General features: G+C 43.7%; 3 protein-coding genes across 3 annotated transcripts; all 3 read left to right on the top strand.

Annotated features, from left to right (window-relative positions):
* Positions 1-911: 911 nt before the first annotated feature.
* On the top strand, positions 912-4,321 carry sike1 (suppressor of IKBKE 1; the record flags this gene model as incomplete). The annotated part of the gene is made up of 5 exons (XM_079226604.1): positions 912-1,070; positions 3,106-3,211; positions 3,296-3,438; positions 3,583-3,696; positions 4,117-4,321. The coding sequence occupies 5 exons, from the start codon at positions 912-914 to the stop codon at positions 4,234-4,236; spliced, it is 642 nt and encodes a 213-aa protein (XP_079082730.1). The 3' UTR covers positions 4,237-4,321.
* A 1,302-nt stretch (positions 4,322-5,623) lies between these two features.
* Positions 5,624-7,413, top strand: micos10 (mitochondrial contact site and cristae organizing system subunit 10). The gene is made up of 4 exons (XM_079225732.1): positions 5,624-5,700; positions 6,516-6,563; positions 6,953-7,059; positions 7,201-7,413. Exons 1-4 carry the CDS (start codon positions 5,637-5,639, stop codon positions 7,207-7,209), a joined length of 228 nt encoding a protein of 75 aa, XP_079081858.1. The 5' UTR covers positions 5,624-5,636; the 3' UTR covers positions 7,210-7,413.
* A 2,838-nt stretch (positions 7,414-10,251) lies between these two features.
* Positions 10,252-15,986, top strand: htr6 (5-hydroxytryptamine (serotonin) receptor 6; the record flags this gene model as incomplete). Its single annotated transcript, XM_079225789.1, has 3 exons — positions 10,252-11,166; positions 12,843-12,977; positions 15,155-15,986. 3 exons carry the CDS (start codon positions 10,252-10,254, stop codon positions 15,509-15,511), a joined length of 1,407 nt encoding a protein of 468 aa, XP_079081915.1. The 3' UTR covers positions 15,512-15,986.
* Positions 15,987-16,146: the final 160 nt, after the last annotated feature.

The following is a 16,146-nucleotide window of genomic DNA, read 5'->3' as shown; positions in this document are numbered from 1 at the left end:
CACTGCCGCGGAGCTGCCGATGACCAACCGCCATTGTGGCTTTAATAGGACCAGGACGGGGCATTTTGTCTCACTGGCTATCTGGCTTTCGCTGAAAGAAGAGTTTCTGAGGCCACTTACACTCAGGAATTACATTACAAGTGTTATTTGAGGCCGCGGTACCTGTCACTTCAATTGTTCACGACTTTGATTATGCATGTAGACTTTATTTTATGCAGAAAATAGTACAGGCTGATTCGATACTTGGTGGAACAAGCTTGTTTATTAATTCATTATTAAATGTGTCAAAATCTCGAAATATATTTGATTTGAAATCCCAAATTTACTTGATTTTTATATGGATATTAAAAACAACACGGCCAAAAAACGACATTCACAATGTTCGTATGGTTGCTTTGAGATATCAGGATAAACATCAATATAGTCATGGTTTAGAATCACTTTTTTATGCTTACTCCATACCAGTTGGGGGCGGTAATGGACCAATTAGTTGTTTGCCGACCGCGAAGAAGAAGGAATCTCACGCTGCGGTCAAACGCCCCTCTACTCTCTCCGCTAGGTGGCGATATATACCTACAGGCCGGTGCGCGATTAGCGATAGTGACAAAGAGTGAAGAAGAAACGGAAGTGACGTCCATGTTCACTCTCACACGGATAAGCTACACTTGGCAACAACACAGAGGATACCAATTGAACATTTACATGTACCATACTTATTCTGTGTAACTACACATATTTCCGAAGACCCGCAATATATAGACGCTATAAAGGCGTTGCAGCTGCCCCGGTTAACGAAGGGCTACGTAGCCAGCGTTAGCTAACGCTGCTTGGTATTCCAGTCTAGCTAGCTGGTGGTAGTGCAGAGGAGCTTGGTGACGGTAGCGCGCGCACAGGAGCTGACAGTTTCCAGTATGGCCTGCACTTTGGAAAAAGTGCTGGGCGATGCCCGGACCCTCCTCGAGAGGCTGAAAGAGCACGACACGGCTGCCGAGGGACTCATAGAGCAGTCCGGGGCCCTCAACCAGAGAGTGCAGGGCATGAGAGAGGTGGGGAATGCCCTTCCAGACAAGGTAAGGGCGAGTCACGTCTACACGTCAACGTTGCCTCAGCACAGGTTACGGGGAGATTTCGCACGAGTGGTGTCTTTGTTGAGCTCGAACCGGTGTTACGGTTTAACAGGCGACCATGTTAACTGGCGACTTTCGGCCGAAAGCGTCTCCTGTTGTCGTCGTTACAGCAGATGTTGAGAATAGCAAGAGAACACGTAGCTGTCCTCGTGAATGCCGCATTGTTTAATTCTGCAGTTCAATGTCTAACCTTCTCGTCTAAAGTCTCTGGTCAAAACATACCGGACTAGACGTTGTTGAGTCTTTTCAGGGAAACAATCCACGCGAGTGGAAACGTCGCTTGTTGTTTATGTGTTGAAACAGGAAGTCAGCAAATTGCCTTTCCTTTGAAATAAAGTTGTTACAAATAACACATAAAGACTGTGGAGTCTGTTTTGTGCAAATATCTGTCACGTAAATTAGCTCTATAGTACACGAAAAAAAGAGAAAGAAGATATAAATTTAATTAACGGGATTCAAACTCATATCATTGGGTGGAAAAGGATCACAGGTCAGTGGCATTACCACTACACCAGGATAGACATAGTAGATTTTCTCGTGGATTTATAATCAAATCATCTACAACACAGTCAGCAGTCCCATTTAAACGGCAGAGAGCCACCAGATCAACTTGCGACCAACTGCGACTCCATGGAGCATGTTGACGTGACCTGCGGAGCACTTTACAATATCGCTGCTTTCTCAAACTAATAGACAGCTGTTTAATATCAGACCATTTAAAACGTCTTTGTAGAACTACAAATTAATGAGGCAGATCTTTGTGGTGTTGTTATGAGGTGAAAATACACAATGTGGACAATAACGCAAAGGAGGGAACAAGAAAAGCAGAGCCATAAAATTAAGAATTCAACCAGCCAAGAACACAGATGTGAAACAGTTGAGTTCACTTGAATTTAATAAGAGAAATACATTATCACAACACAATATGTAAACATGGTGCACACTCAAGGTGAACGAATAATATTTGATACAATGAGTTCATTTTTTTCCATTCTTGTTCGTTGTAAGGCTGTGATTTATACCACTTAATATGTGAATATGACAAACTTAATATGGCCAATGCCCATCTTTGAACAGATGGTAAACGATCACATATGGGTGTAATGTTTGGGTATTCATACACTTATGACCATATATAATTTATGATACACATCATAATGTGTTTGACCACATTGACTTTGTCATATATTCACATGGTTTAGGTGTCCCTTATTAAATTCAACTGAACTCAACTGTTTTACATCTGTGTTCTTGGCTGGTTGAATTCTTAATTTTATGGCTCTGCTTTTCTTGTTCCCTCCTTTGCGTTATTGTCCACATTGTGTATTTTCACCTCATAACAACACCACAAAGATCTGCCTCATTAATTTGTAGTTCTACAAAGACGTTTTAAATGGTCTGATATTAAACAGCTGTCTATTAGTTTGAGAAAGCAGCGATATTGTAAAGCGCTCCGCAGGTCACGTCAACATGATCCATGGAGTCACAGTTGATCGCAAGTTGATCTGGTGGCTCTCTGCCGTTTAAATGTGACTGCTGACTGTGTTGTAGATGATTTGATTATAAATCCACGAGAAAATCTACTATGTCTATCCTGGTGTAGTGGTAATGCCACTGACCTGTGATCCTTTTCCACCCAATGATATGAGTTTGAATCCCGTTAATTAAACGTATATCTTTTTTCTCTTCTTTTTTCGTGTACTATAGAGCTAATTTACGTGACAGATATTTGCACAAAACAGACTCCACAGTCTTTATGTGTTATTTGTAACAATGAATTACGAAGCAACATAGGACAGCTGGATGTTGTGACTTTCATGGAAACGTTCCCACTTTTGAAGTATGCCATCTTCCAGTTTGTGATGTGTTTTATAAATTCATATATTCCCCTTCATTCTAATTCCTAATATTCCCCTGATTTTTAATATTAAAACAGAGCCACGCATCTTTCTATTCCTCATCATTTCTCTCCTCTCAGCACACTGAAGACACTTCAGAGATTCAGGAGCTGACAAAATACAAGCCCCACGTCCTCCTGACACAAGAAAACACTCAAATCAAGGATCTGCAGCAGGAGAATAAGGGTACACCCCCTAAATATATTCTGTTAATTGTACAGCTGCTGTTTTACATCTTTGCTAACCCTCTTCATGACGGTCTCTCGGCAGAACTATGGTTATCGCTAGAAGAACACCAGTACGCGCTGGAGTTGATCATGGGACGATACCGCAAGCAGATGCTCCAGCTGATGATGGCGAAGAAGGAGCTGGACACGAAACCCGTGCTCAGCCTTCACGAGAACCACGCCAAAGTACGCTTGCTGTGTTGACGTGTAACAATTCTTCGCCGTTTCGTGGGGTTTAGGATTTACTTTAAGAATTCCTTTTTGGAACGGCCATGCAAAAATGCATTGAGTTTGAGAAACCCCTTTTTTTTCTCTCTGACTGTTATCCAGGAGGTGCAGAGTCAAGTGGAGCGGATATGTGAGATGGGCCAGGTGATGAGACGAGCAGTGCACGTGGACGACAAGCACTACTGCTCTGTTGCAGAGAGGCTCGCTCAACTGGAGGTAAGAACAGCGCTCCACCACAATCAGGAATATATATATATATATAATTATAATTTTATTTATCCATATTTATGGGAACTATTTGTAGGAATTGTAAACGGAGACTGTCTCTGTATCTCCATGTGGCAACTTCCTTACCTTGTGTTGTCTTCGGGTCAAAATGACCCTGTATATGTATGTGTGTTGACGGGTCATTCTGACCTCAAGACAATACGAGAAGTGAAGCGATGCATAGTAATACATACATACATACCAACTTGTGTTTTATTGGAGAGCATACATTTTCCATAATTGAATAATAAGTGTATATACAATACAAAATACATGATTGCACTATTTTAGAGCAACTTTTTTTTATCTGGGCTTTTTAATTTTTTTGTCTCGAAAAAAATGTATGTGGCTTTCCTGTCTGGTTTTCAGATTGAGAACAAGGAGCTGCGAGACCTCCTGACCATCAGCAAGAGCTCTGTGAAGACAGCGAGAGAAGAAACCAGCCAGCCAGCACAAGAAGCGCCCCCACAGCGGGGATCCTACGAGTGATATGAACAGCTTCCGTGGGAACTGTGGTCGGGGCAACAAGTCGTTCAGGACCAGCAGACGGGATTTAACGATCTCTTGATGATCTACCGCATTCACCACGTTGTTATTCTTTTTTTTTTTTTTTTCTTTTTTTCTTTTTCTTTTTTTCTTCTTTTTTACATGAGATGAAATATAGTTGATTCACAGCATTGTTTTTTGTAGCGAAGGCCACTTAAACACACCAGCTGTCAGATGCTTGTACCTGCAGCTGTATCTGGATGATAGCTATTGTGTTCATATGTACAGTATGTGTTTTTTCACCGCAGGTGTGTTTATTCCACATAAACCGTGACTTTCAAGGAGGTGAGGTGTCTCGGCTGTCACCGCCAAGAATTCGGGGGTAGCTAAGCGCACGTGCGCATAGTGGAGTAAAGGAAGTAAAAAGCAAAAGGGGATTAATTTTGTTTTGTGGCCAAAGACACATTTACTCTTCAAGGACACAGTTTCTACCTCTTTGGTGCCCTTTTTGCTGTTAACACACACTTGCAACACGTAAGATACTCATAACCACCCCAACAACAAATTCACTTGAAGTCCATGGAGAAGCCAACTAGTAGTCTGCACCGTTTGAAGAAGCCGTGCCGGATAATCGCTCTGTCAACAAGATGACTTTTGGCTGTTTCGCACAGTTTGCCTGCTGAGGAGTGACGGCGGATCATTTGTTCGCGATTGTCTTGTCATTCAATGAATTTGATACGTTTGTCCGTTTGTAGAATTCACATATAAGGTGTCCCAGCCGATGGCACGTCTTTATTTAATGGTAACACTTTCAAAACATGCCAAGTTGTTGTGTAATGGATTTTGAAATGTTTGTGCACTGTGTGTCAGAAAAATGTATATTGTCATCTCAGGAAATCAGTGTTAATAAGGTGAACATGCTGTAATGACCTCTTGACGATGTACTGATTTGTGTCAAACGAAATTTCATTCAGAAACTTTGAAATACATTTGCAATAAGAATGTATGTGAAGTTTTTTTTTCCTGTCATAACATGCATACGTATAGACAGTAAATACTGGAGCTAAATAGTTGTATTTTACCGGAAGATGGCAAGTTTAAGCCGCTTGGATCTTAACGCATCGCGAGGCTTGCAAGAGTGGCGTAATGCTGCGTTCAAGTGAACCTGTATTATGGAGTTTTAACCTCTAGGATGTATTTTCCCCCACATATATTTGATCAACAACACCCAGCCGATGAAGCCAGACTGTCTTTACCGCTGGTGGCCTAAACCCACTGCACTTTGTCACGTTACCCTGCGTTTTAAATCGTATTAATCCTATATTTCCGACAGCACGCGAAGGCAGCACCCACCCAGAGCTGCGTTTGACACTTCCAGTTTGCTAGAGAAGCTAACGCTCAGCATGTCTGAAAGGGAGCTGGGGAAAAAGTGGGACCGGTGCTTGGCAGACGGTGCCATTAAAATCGGTAAATATCTCGGACTGTGCCGCGTGTAACGACATTGTAGTGTCCCGGAATACGAACACAATACGCGGCAGCTCTTTTACTGTAGACCGCAGCTGTCCTTTAAGGTTACTGGGCGAGAAGCTAACGAGCTAGCAATAAAGGGCTCGTAAAGGACAACCGAATGACCAGTCAGATACTTATGACTTATTTATTTGTTATTAATACAATGACTGTTAATTCTGTAGTTGACCTCACGATGCATATTTGCGTTTCTGTTAGAGCTCGCTTCTCGAAAAAGAAAAACCCGAAGTGAGAGTGCCCTTGAGAAAATGATAATTGAATGCTTTCTTGTTATCGATACATTACAAATGATATGCCAAGACATAAAATAAGACGGTTAACGAGACACCAGTGCGCACTCTTGAACTATGTTATGTCAACTTTCCATTGCCTAGGCTCACAACTCCAAAGTTTTCCTCAATGAACGTAGCTAACGTTGTATATATAAACAAAAAGCGACAGGAAGCAGAGCGTAGAGTTGAGTGTATGTCTTATGGCTGGACGAATCACTGACATTATAGACCAGTGGGTCGTGTAACATTGCTAAGAGTCATGTACCCGCTGCTGAAAAACGATGCGCCATACATTTGGCAGGGGTGTGTGTGTGTGTGTGTGTGTGTGTGTGTGTGTGTGTGTGTGTGTGTGTGTGTGTGTGTGTGTGTGTGTGTGTGTGTGTGTGTGTGTATAATGGAATATATGGGGACTGATACCAAAACGTCACTTCCCACCTCCCTACTGTATGCCAGCACTGAAGCTCAAATCCCTTCTGTTTTCAGGCACCGGGCTGGGGTTGGGAATCGTGTTGTCTGTTCTGTTCTTCAAGCGTAAGTAGTTTCAATGGATCGTTGCATTAGCCCATTTAGGACCTTTTCATTTAGCTCAGAGGATCTCTGACATTTTCAAAGCAACAGCCTCATCTAACTGAGCACATTATTATTCAATGCAAGTTTATCTTTGAGAGTATGTGGTGCTTTTATTGCTCGACAAGCATCCACAACATCCATCCTCAAAACCATCACAAAAAAGAAGCATGTGAATATTAAAGTTCAGTACATAGGGGGGGGCAACAGGAGCGTGAAAATAATTTCACACGCCATCTTTGCTGTGTTTTAATAAAGCTGTGACGTGCTTGAGAAGATATTTAAAAAAGATAGAAGAAAAAGAAGATTTAGAAAAGATATATTTTTATAAGTACCTGTTTCCTTATTTGTAGGGCACACTTGGCCGATTTCCTTCGGCTCGGGAGCGGGACTTGGCATGGCGTACGGCAACTGTCAGAGCGACCTGAGGTCCTCGTATCTGCTGCACAGAAGTGAAAAGGTTTGTGCGTGCATTAAAAAACAACAGTCTTGCTTCCAACACACGGGAATCTCTAGTAACAGAATAACAACCCCTCTTGTCTTTGTTTAATCAAATCCAGGTTTATGCAATAGTTTTTTTTTTTGTGTTTTTCTTTTACAGGAGCAGTAGCTGCAAGCCATCGAGGGATTGTCATTTTTTATTTGATTTCTTTAGACCTTTTTTTTTTGCCCGTCGGAGAGCTGCCATTTGCACTGTTCTACAGTGAAGAGATCCCTGTTGAACCATCCATCCTAGGATGACTCTGTATGATTGTATGTGCCCGATCAGGACAGTCTGTGTATATGTAATAAAATGATCGTAACAACAACAAAATGATGTCCCTTAAACATGCTTTGTAATGGATGAAAACCGCTTCAAATCATATTGTGCAAATAGGAAAATGGAAAATAAAGTCAGAAGAAGCATGATAACTGCAAGATGTAACTCTTGTATTAATGCAGCTTTAAAAAGGCGAGTCTTTAGTTTATTTCGGAATGTGAGTAGAATAGATTTTCTAAAATGTCAGAGCAGAGCAAACGCCGTCCCAGAAGGTGGTGGGATCGGTGTGGGTGAGCCGGGGTCAGAGGGTTGGCAGCAGCTGATCTGATGTGGCGGATGACACTGGCAGAGTGATGGAGGAGATTAGTCAGTTCTGAGGGGGCACGAAAATCACGGGCTTTGCACATCACGCTTCGTATTTGACAAGGCTGTTGAAATGCTGCAGTGCGCATGATTTTTTGTATTGTTTTATGTTTTTTTTGTATTCAAGTGCTCCTGGTGGGAAGTGAATAATTATCTGGATTGAGTATAATAACGCAGGAAAAAGGTGAAGTTACTCGTCAGAGCAGAGAATGTGAATTTTGTCCGGCCAATGTACGAGTCACAGAAAAATACTTCATGACCTTTAATCCAAATCTACTGTACCATTGATAGACTTGCTCCTCGTGTGTCTGTGGGTTTTAATGAACATCATTTGTTTAAATGTTTTAATGTTTCACTGAACAATGAGTCACAGTTGAAGCAGTTAGACTTTTTGACACTGACAAAAAAATGAAGACAAAGCTTTATAATAAAAAAAAAGGAAAACATTGAATAAATTAAGTGCAACTAAGAAATAAGAAATAATTGATTGCACAAGCAGATGAGGCACCAAAAGTCTCGTGGCACAGGATTAAACAAATCAACAACACAACAATACAATAAACAATTCCATGGCACACAGAGTAGAAATGTTTAAAGGTGCCTTGTTTACGATTTCACAATTTCTATTTAAAACAACAACAACAAAAAGATCGTGATGAGATTTCAGGGATTTCAATAAATACCCACAATTCAAATTGTTAATGATAAATAATTTACGGTATATTATAAATTCAGGAGCACTATCGCTAGCAGTCAGGAGGTGGCGCCACATTTGATAACGAAAGGCCTTTATAAATCTAGACCTCTTTCAACGGTGCTTGTCACTTTGGCCCTTCCTTCTCTTATAGGATCCCCGGTTGCAGCGCATGGGAATGACACCGGGAAGAACGGGAAGCGAACATGGACCCAAGCTGTTGCCTAGCAACGTAGTTATTTTGCATGGCGTTTACACGGAGCGTTTCAGACATGAGGGTGAACACAGGCATAGCGTTAGAGACAGTATGAGAAAAATACATAATAATAATTAAAGCATGTACACATGTTCCAGTGGAAACACAAAATGCTAGCGTGAACCTGGGAATAAACTAAACTTGTCTCCTTTAAATCCAAAGTGGCCGAAGGGAGAAAAGGACTTGTATTTATCGTTTCATTCTCCCGCCACCAGACGACTACTTCGCTGGGAAAGGAGCTTCAGTTAGCACTTAGCAGTTAGCTGTAGCGTTAGCAACTCACACCTGTTGCCCTAGCATTTACGCTGGCTGAATGCCAGTTGCCACCGCTAACTGAAGGTCTATCTCCTGAATTTATAATTTTTTCCTTTAATAAACGACGACTGTAAATATATTCTTTTGAAGTATAGGTGACATGCGGTCCAATATTTTGTTCAGAGCATTTGGCCAGATCATACACATTGCACATCAATTGTATCCAGTGTGTCTTGTAAATCACGCAAACAAAGAAACTAAAACAAACAAAGAAAAACATGATCGATGACCCCTTTAATAGATGTGACACTCACTGTGTCTATAAATTGTACACACAAAGAACACATTGCAGAAAGAGCAGTCGCACCTAATCATTCTAATGCCTGAAAAACAATGCCATAATAGCACCTCAATGAAAGCACCGTGACCAAAAATGGAAAGAGACCACCCACACCAATTCCCATGCTTAAGAAATTAGCATATCTTGGCCGTGATTTGTGGCATGGTTATGCATTAGCAGCTCAATGCTTTGACACGCTCCTTCTCAGAAGCTGTGCGCTCTGTCTGGGAGGCGCGCTGGAGTGGCCGACACAGGGATTAACGGGAGTGGGGGGGAGGGGGGTGGCAGGATGTAAAGGCAGCGCTGCGAGGATCATGATACCTGTAGAGCACTTGTGAGCGGAACCCCTGCTTGCAAACGACTGCTTCACACTTTTGTGTCGGTTTCTGCTCTCCTTTTTTGCTGTTTCTACGGAATGAAAAGGACTTGCGGAAGCCGTGCGATTCCACTTCTGAGAGGTGAGGTGTGATTCTGAGAATCGTTCCTTGCTCTCTTCGTCTTCAGTAGTTTGTGAATGCCTTGGTCGGGCTTCTCTCTCCGTGTGCCCTCATCCACCGACTGTCATCTCTGTGACATGCTGCTTTTCGGAAAGCCTCTGTCAGCCGTCGAGCGGCTCATTCTGGCTCTGAGCTGTGGGTGAGACGGGCGACATGCTGGCCAGCGTGGAGAGATGAGTCAAACTGTGTTGGGGATTTTGATCACTGTGCCGGTGGCAGTGGAAGTGAGCCCAGGGTGCCTGGATGCATTCCTGCCAGAAGGGAGATGGAGATATTTACCCATGGAGAAGAGTTCGCCTTGACAGGAACATGGTTGGGTGGCTTCTCAACGCCTCAGTGGCTTCTTTTTATTCAACAATGTCCCTAAAGTGAGAGCTTTGGCTGCCAAATGAGAACTCAGGCTCAGGTGTGTGTGTAACATCTAGTGGCCCCTCAAGAGGAACCTTTGGGAGCTGGTTTGTTTCGTTGATCGTCGCCAACCACCGCCATGGCCGACTCTCACTCGTCCGGCTCCGTGGGAAGCTACAACATCAGCTCTCCCGCCGCCGGCACTTGTAACATAACCGGCAGCGGTTCGTGGTTGCTGGCCTTCATGCTGACCGCCATCATCCTCATGACGGTCTGCGGCAACATGCTGCTGATCGCCTTGGTGTTCGCCCATCGCTCGTTGCGTTGCACCTCAAACTGCTTCCTGGTGTCCCTGTTCCTGTCTGACCTGATGGTGGCAGTGGTGGTCATGCCGCCGGCCATGCTCAACGTCCTGTGCGGGGCCTGGGTGCTGTGGCCAGCCTTTTGCCCCATTTGGCTCTGCTTCGACGTCATGTGCTGCAGCGCGTCCATCCTCAACCTGTGCGTGATCAGTCTGGACCGCTACATCTTCATCATCTCGCCGCTGCGCTACAAGCAGAGGATGACCCCGGCCCGGGCGTTGCTCCTGGTGGGAGCGGCGTGGGGGTTGGCGGCGTTGGCCTCCTTCCTGCCCATCGAGATGAAGTGGCACAGCCTGGGCCACGGGAGCGAACACGCGTCGGCCCCCGGGGTCTTCGGTGGCAACGTCAGCTCTTACTCCGACACGCTGTACCCAGAGTCCTACTTTCAGCTGTCACCATCAGGGGGGCTCTCCTTCCAGTGTCGCCCGCGGGTCACCCTGCCCTTCGCCCTGGTGGCGTCCGTGCTTACGTTCTTTCTTCCCTCCAGTGCCATTTGCTTTACTTACTGCCGGATCCTCCTGGCGGCGCGTAGGCAGGCGAAGAGGGTCGCGGCGCTGAGCCACCCGCCACACCCGCACCCCTCTCTCGGCGAGCCTTCCAGGCCTCCTTCGCCTGGGGTCGCGGCGGGGCAAGCCCACCAGGACGGAGACGACTGCAGTCACCAGGAACCTCCAGCGTCACAGAATGTACCGGTGAGCAAAAGAGACCAAAAACCAGGGAGGGGAGGTATACTTTAAGGTTGAGTGTTGACCAAGACTGACGAGTAACAGCAATTTCTAATCAAAACATTAAAAAAAGTCAGCAGTGGTGCTAAAATAGTAGACTGGCCTTCAAGTGGAGCAGAGTGTAATGAGAGTAGGAGTTGAAAAGGTTGATTCTGTGAGTGGAGCAGGTGGTGCAAAGATAACAACCAAATTGCAGTTGTCCATCTATTTCGAGAGTTCTCAATCGTGTCTTTTCTTTTACATTTTGAAGGTTTTTACGCAACGCTGTTCTGCCTACATCTCGTGCCATTCCCTTGAAATGCCAATAATGCTGTTGAAATCCACTCCAACGTTCAATATCATCTAAGTGCAGCTATTATAACACTTGAGATGGTCATTTTTATGATTTTGCACTCTTCAAATGTAATACACAAATTTGTTTTACACCTCTCCGAGACCTACATTCTTGACTGTCCTGATTATAAAAAGTACCTTTAATTTAAACATTGCGTAAACATCGTACCATACGGCGCCGCGGTCACAGACTTTCATGAGTTAATTATAAAGGTACCTTGGAGTTGACCTATTTTGGTATCTGAAAGTACACAAACTAGTGTCAGTACTTGTACTGCTGCCCCCATCCATGAGGATCACAGCCTCGAAGCCATACACACACACACACACACACACACACACACACACACACACACACACACACACACACACACACACACACACACATACACACACACACACACACAAACACACACACACACACACACACGCACACACACACACACACCAGATCGGCCAGTTCTAAATGAATTCTCAAAAGTTCTGGTGAATTTTAAACTCCATTAATATTTAGTTTTCAGATTTATTTCTCTCTCTCTCTCTCCATTATGTAGCTTTAACATCATCTCATTCCATTGTTCATCAAAAATATTCTGTATAAGCTTGTTCCATTCTCCATCTTTGGTTATTTTAGGATTTCCTCACGTTTTAATTGAACGATGTGGGTTTCAGCAGTGTTTGGCTGCAAGTTTGTTTCGGCTAGCCCCCTGAAGTTTAAAATTATCCATGGAGCTACAGCCAGCAGGTGATTAGCTTAGCTTAGCATGAAGACTGGAGGCCGGTGGAAATAGCTAGCTTGGCACTGGCATTAACGAAATTGTTCTCGTCCATTACTCCCCAGGTAAAACCAAACGTGGTCTTTCCATTTAAGTTGTTTTGAAGTTTAAACAAACGAGATGCAACGTCAGTTTCAGCTTTAGCTGGTAGCTGGTTTGCTCGGGGCTAGCTGTTCCTCTAGTCTTTGTGCTAAGATAAGCAAACTGGCTGCTAGCTTGCCGGTCTAGCTTTATCTTTAGTGTACCGACATGAGTGTTATCACATCTAAGTCGCAGCAACAACAAAAAAGAAGCATATTTCCCACAACTAGTGACAATTCCCGTAAATTCATTTATAAACTTAATGAAAAAAATTGGGACAGCTTCAAGCAAACTTAATCAATTAAATTAAGGAAATTAGCTTGTAAAAAAGAGACCATAAAAGGGCTACATGGAAGCTTTTCCATAACACTAATGTAGGGAAGGGAGATTTACAGTGTATATTTCTATATAATTCTAGCATTAACCGTTTCTCTCGTTCTCTACTGACCACAGCCGTCAGCGAACAGTGAGCGTCGTCTGGCTCACAGGCAGGGTCGGAGGGCACTGAAGGCCAGCCTGACCCTGGGAGTCCTCTTGGGACTCTTCTTCAGCGCTTGGCTGCCCTTTTTCATCACCAACATGGCCCAGGTCAGTACGGCGGGACCAGACACTGACTCTACCACAGACATGACGCAGAAATGTAGCCAAATGAAAATGAGAAACACTCAGGCAGCGCGACATATTAGCGGCCAATATGAAGCGTCAAACAAATCTCGGATGCTTCTATAGGCGAGTGTTTCACCAATATAAAGATTCCAAACAATTTACCCACATCTGAGTCACCTTGTATTTTTTTTTTCTCCAGTTTTCTCACAAATGTATATTTGTGGCGGGCCCCAAAAAAGTGTGAAATAAATGCAAAAAAAAGAAAGGCACTTGGATACCAGTCTATTTTTGTATCGACCAGCCTCGGCGTCACAGCCTTGCCAAGTTATCCAACGAGTAAATAGATTGGCATTTCAGCTTTGTGCGGCTGACTCACAACGCACCACAGCACCATTTATAATCGGCATTCTTTCTCTTTTTTTTCTCCTAGTTGTTGTGTTTTTATTTGATTGGACTGAGCAACCATTAGTCAGCGGACAAACATTGGTGGCCATGGAAAAAACCCTCGGCGAGACTAAATGAATGTTGAAAAACAGCTTAATCTAAATTGGTAATGACACTTGTCCTGTTTTTTTTTTTTTTTTCAAGCTTTCAATGATCCAGTCATTTTGATTTCCCATCTGTGCCCTCTCGCTTCTCCCCTGCATAACATAGAGCACAGAGACTTGACTGTGTCTGCGCTCTCTTTCCTTTTCACACTCAATGTGGTGTGTGAAATGCAACCCCCCCCTCTTTCTGTCTTATTCCCACCGCCTTCCTGTCTCATCTTGATAGTATTGGAAGCTCTCCTCCAACAGCTGTCTCCTCCTTCACTGTCTTCCTCTAAACCTATAGTGGTTCAAGATCAGGGGTTTTAAAAATGTGTTTTCACATTCTGCTCGGGGAAAACTGGATGTTGGATGTAGGAAGAAAAGAGCAAGTGGCCAGAGAGAAGATCTGGCTTCTTTTTTTTTCTGATGATTTCAGACTCAGCTATTCCGAATTCACAGGCAGCCCCCCTGAAAAAACCCGCCGCCCCCCTGTAATGTTTTTTATAACGCCAGATATCAGAAGTCATTTAAGGTTCTCTTTCCTATAGAACAATACAGCGTTAAGTATTACAATTACACATAAAATGAGAATGTTCAGAATGTTCAGATCTAAGAGCCAATCAGCTCTCTGATATGGCGACAGCCAGGCGTTTCCCATCATGCACTGGGCCAGGCAGTCGGGGGAGAGCTACTGCGGTGCCTGGCTCTCAAATCGACGGCCGGCTTGCTCTCGTGGGATTATCGTTGACCACGCGTGCATGACGTCAGAGCAAGTCGGACACAAATCTAACCGGCATGCATTGCGCGCCGATCGATTCCGAGCAGAACTGGCTCATCTCGAACGAGCCTATAGATGAGCTGTGCGACGCCGCACCTTGTGCTTAAAAGTTAGAAAATAGCTAATTGTTTTCCACAATAAGATATTTACTAGTAACTCAATATTAGTTATTTTTTGATTAACTTTATTTTCATTTTTCTAACATAGTGATAGCACTTTTCTTTTTTTTTGTCTGATGGAGTGATCTGGTTTACTTGAAAGGGATTGCAATGCTCTTTATTCTATTGTTCATAAAAGCACAGATGGAGTCACTAGCACTGTGAGGTATTACTTTGTCGTACTGTGAGGTGCCGGTATGTCCGTCCGTGTGTCCCCCTGAAGCTGTAAACCTAGGGGAAACACTGGTTACATATATATTTTGTATTTATCTCCATATTTTGGAAGTTATTTATTTATGTTTATTTATTTCAGAGTTGCCTGTACCGTAAATGCACTTGTGGGACACAGAAAGTTAGCTAAAAATAAATGTAAAAAAAAAAATATATATATATATATATATATATATATATAAATGATTATGCACAATTAGCAAAGAGAAATGTTTTTTGGATGGAAGAACATAAATCCTATACATTTTGAATACATAAATATACATTAAAAAGGCTAAATAGTTGCATCAATGGACAATAAATGAAAACATGTACTATTTATTTCTCTATTTCATCGCTACATTCTATTAGGTCTGACACGGGCGATAAATGAATGCATTTAAACTCATTTGAATAATCTTCCCATTTTGAACCATAAATTCCTCTGAAGCTTCTGTATTGCTCTCCGTCGTCTCCATCCAGGCGGTGTGCGAGTGCCTCCCCCTCGCGCTCTTCGACGCCATCACCTGGCTGGGCTACTGCAACAGCACGATGAACCCCATCATCTACCCGCTGTTCATGAGGGACTTCAAGCGGGCGCTCAAGAGGCTCTTGCCCTGCTGCTCCTCGCCGTCGCCACGGAGACCCTCGCCGGCCCTCTCGCTCTCCCTCCGCAACTCCGGGGAGCCGAACGCCGCCAGCAGCAGCCCCTCCCCGCTGGCCTCCGACCCCGCGCACCCGCCGGCCACCGCCACCGACGCGGTCAACCTGCTGGACGCCGAGCACGGCGGCGTCGAGTTGCCTCTGCTTCTCCCCAATCAGGTCGACACCCTGGATTGAATCGCAACATTATGGAAAGGCTTCAAATGTTTTTGTCCCGGGGTTTTGAAGTGCTTGAAGAAGAAATGTCTGTGGAAAACAAATTCAGGAAGCTCCATCCTTGTTCTACCTTGAATTGTGTGTTTCTCTCCAATCATGAAGGTGCATTTCCACAATAAGAATAACTGTCATCAGTGCCAGTATACAATGTAATGAAACCCTTTAAACTATGTGGGAAGCAGCACTTCACATCGGCATGGGTGGAACAGAGAAAAGCGCCTTGAGGAAGACACATTCAGAATTATGTATGGAGATTAAATTGCTGTGATAATATCCATAGCAACCAGGCCAGCGGATGAAAATGAGAAGGACCATGTCACCTGTTTCGCAGCATCCTCTAACACCTGCGAAACACAAGTAATGTGTACAGGTATTTGATTTCTAAGGAACTTAAAAAAAGAAAAAAGACACTATTCACAGTTTGTAAAAAAAAAGAAAAAAGGTACATCATTTTTTAAATTTAAAGTAAATGAATACATCCGTCTAAAAGCAGTTTGTGCTTCGTCAAAGCGTCCATTCAGGGGGATTTTCACTCGAGGCTGCCGTGTGTGCGTGGGGCCGTCAGCCGTCTCCGCCATGTCAGTGTGTCGACAACG

Source organism: Taurulus bubalis (assembly GCF_910589615.1).
Source record: "Taurulus bubalis genome assembly, chromosome: 11".
NCBI lineage: Eukaryota > Metazoa > Chordata > Actinopteri > Perciformes > Cottidae > Taurulus > Taurulus bubalis.
This window is presented reverse-complemented; position numbering and strand designations above follow the sequence as displayed.

Coding starts and splice junctions, on each gene's coding strand:
- micos10 (XM_079225732.1), top strand. CDS start 5,637: ATGTCTGAAAGGGAGCTGGGGAAAAAGTGGGACCGGTGCTTGGCAGAC. Junction 5,701..6,515: donor AGACGGTGCCATTAAAATCG/GTAAATATCTCG, acceptor TTCTGTTTTCAG/GCACCGGGCTGGGGTTGGGA. Junction 6,564..6,952: donor GTCTGTTCTGTTCTTCAAGC/GTAAGTAGTTTC, acceptor CCTTATTTGTAG/GGCACACTTGGCCGATTTCC.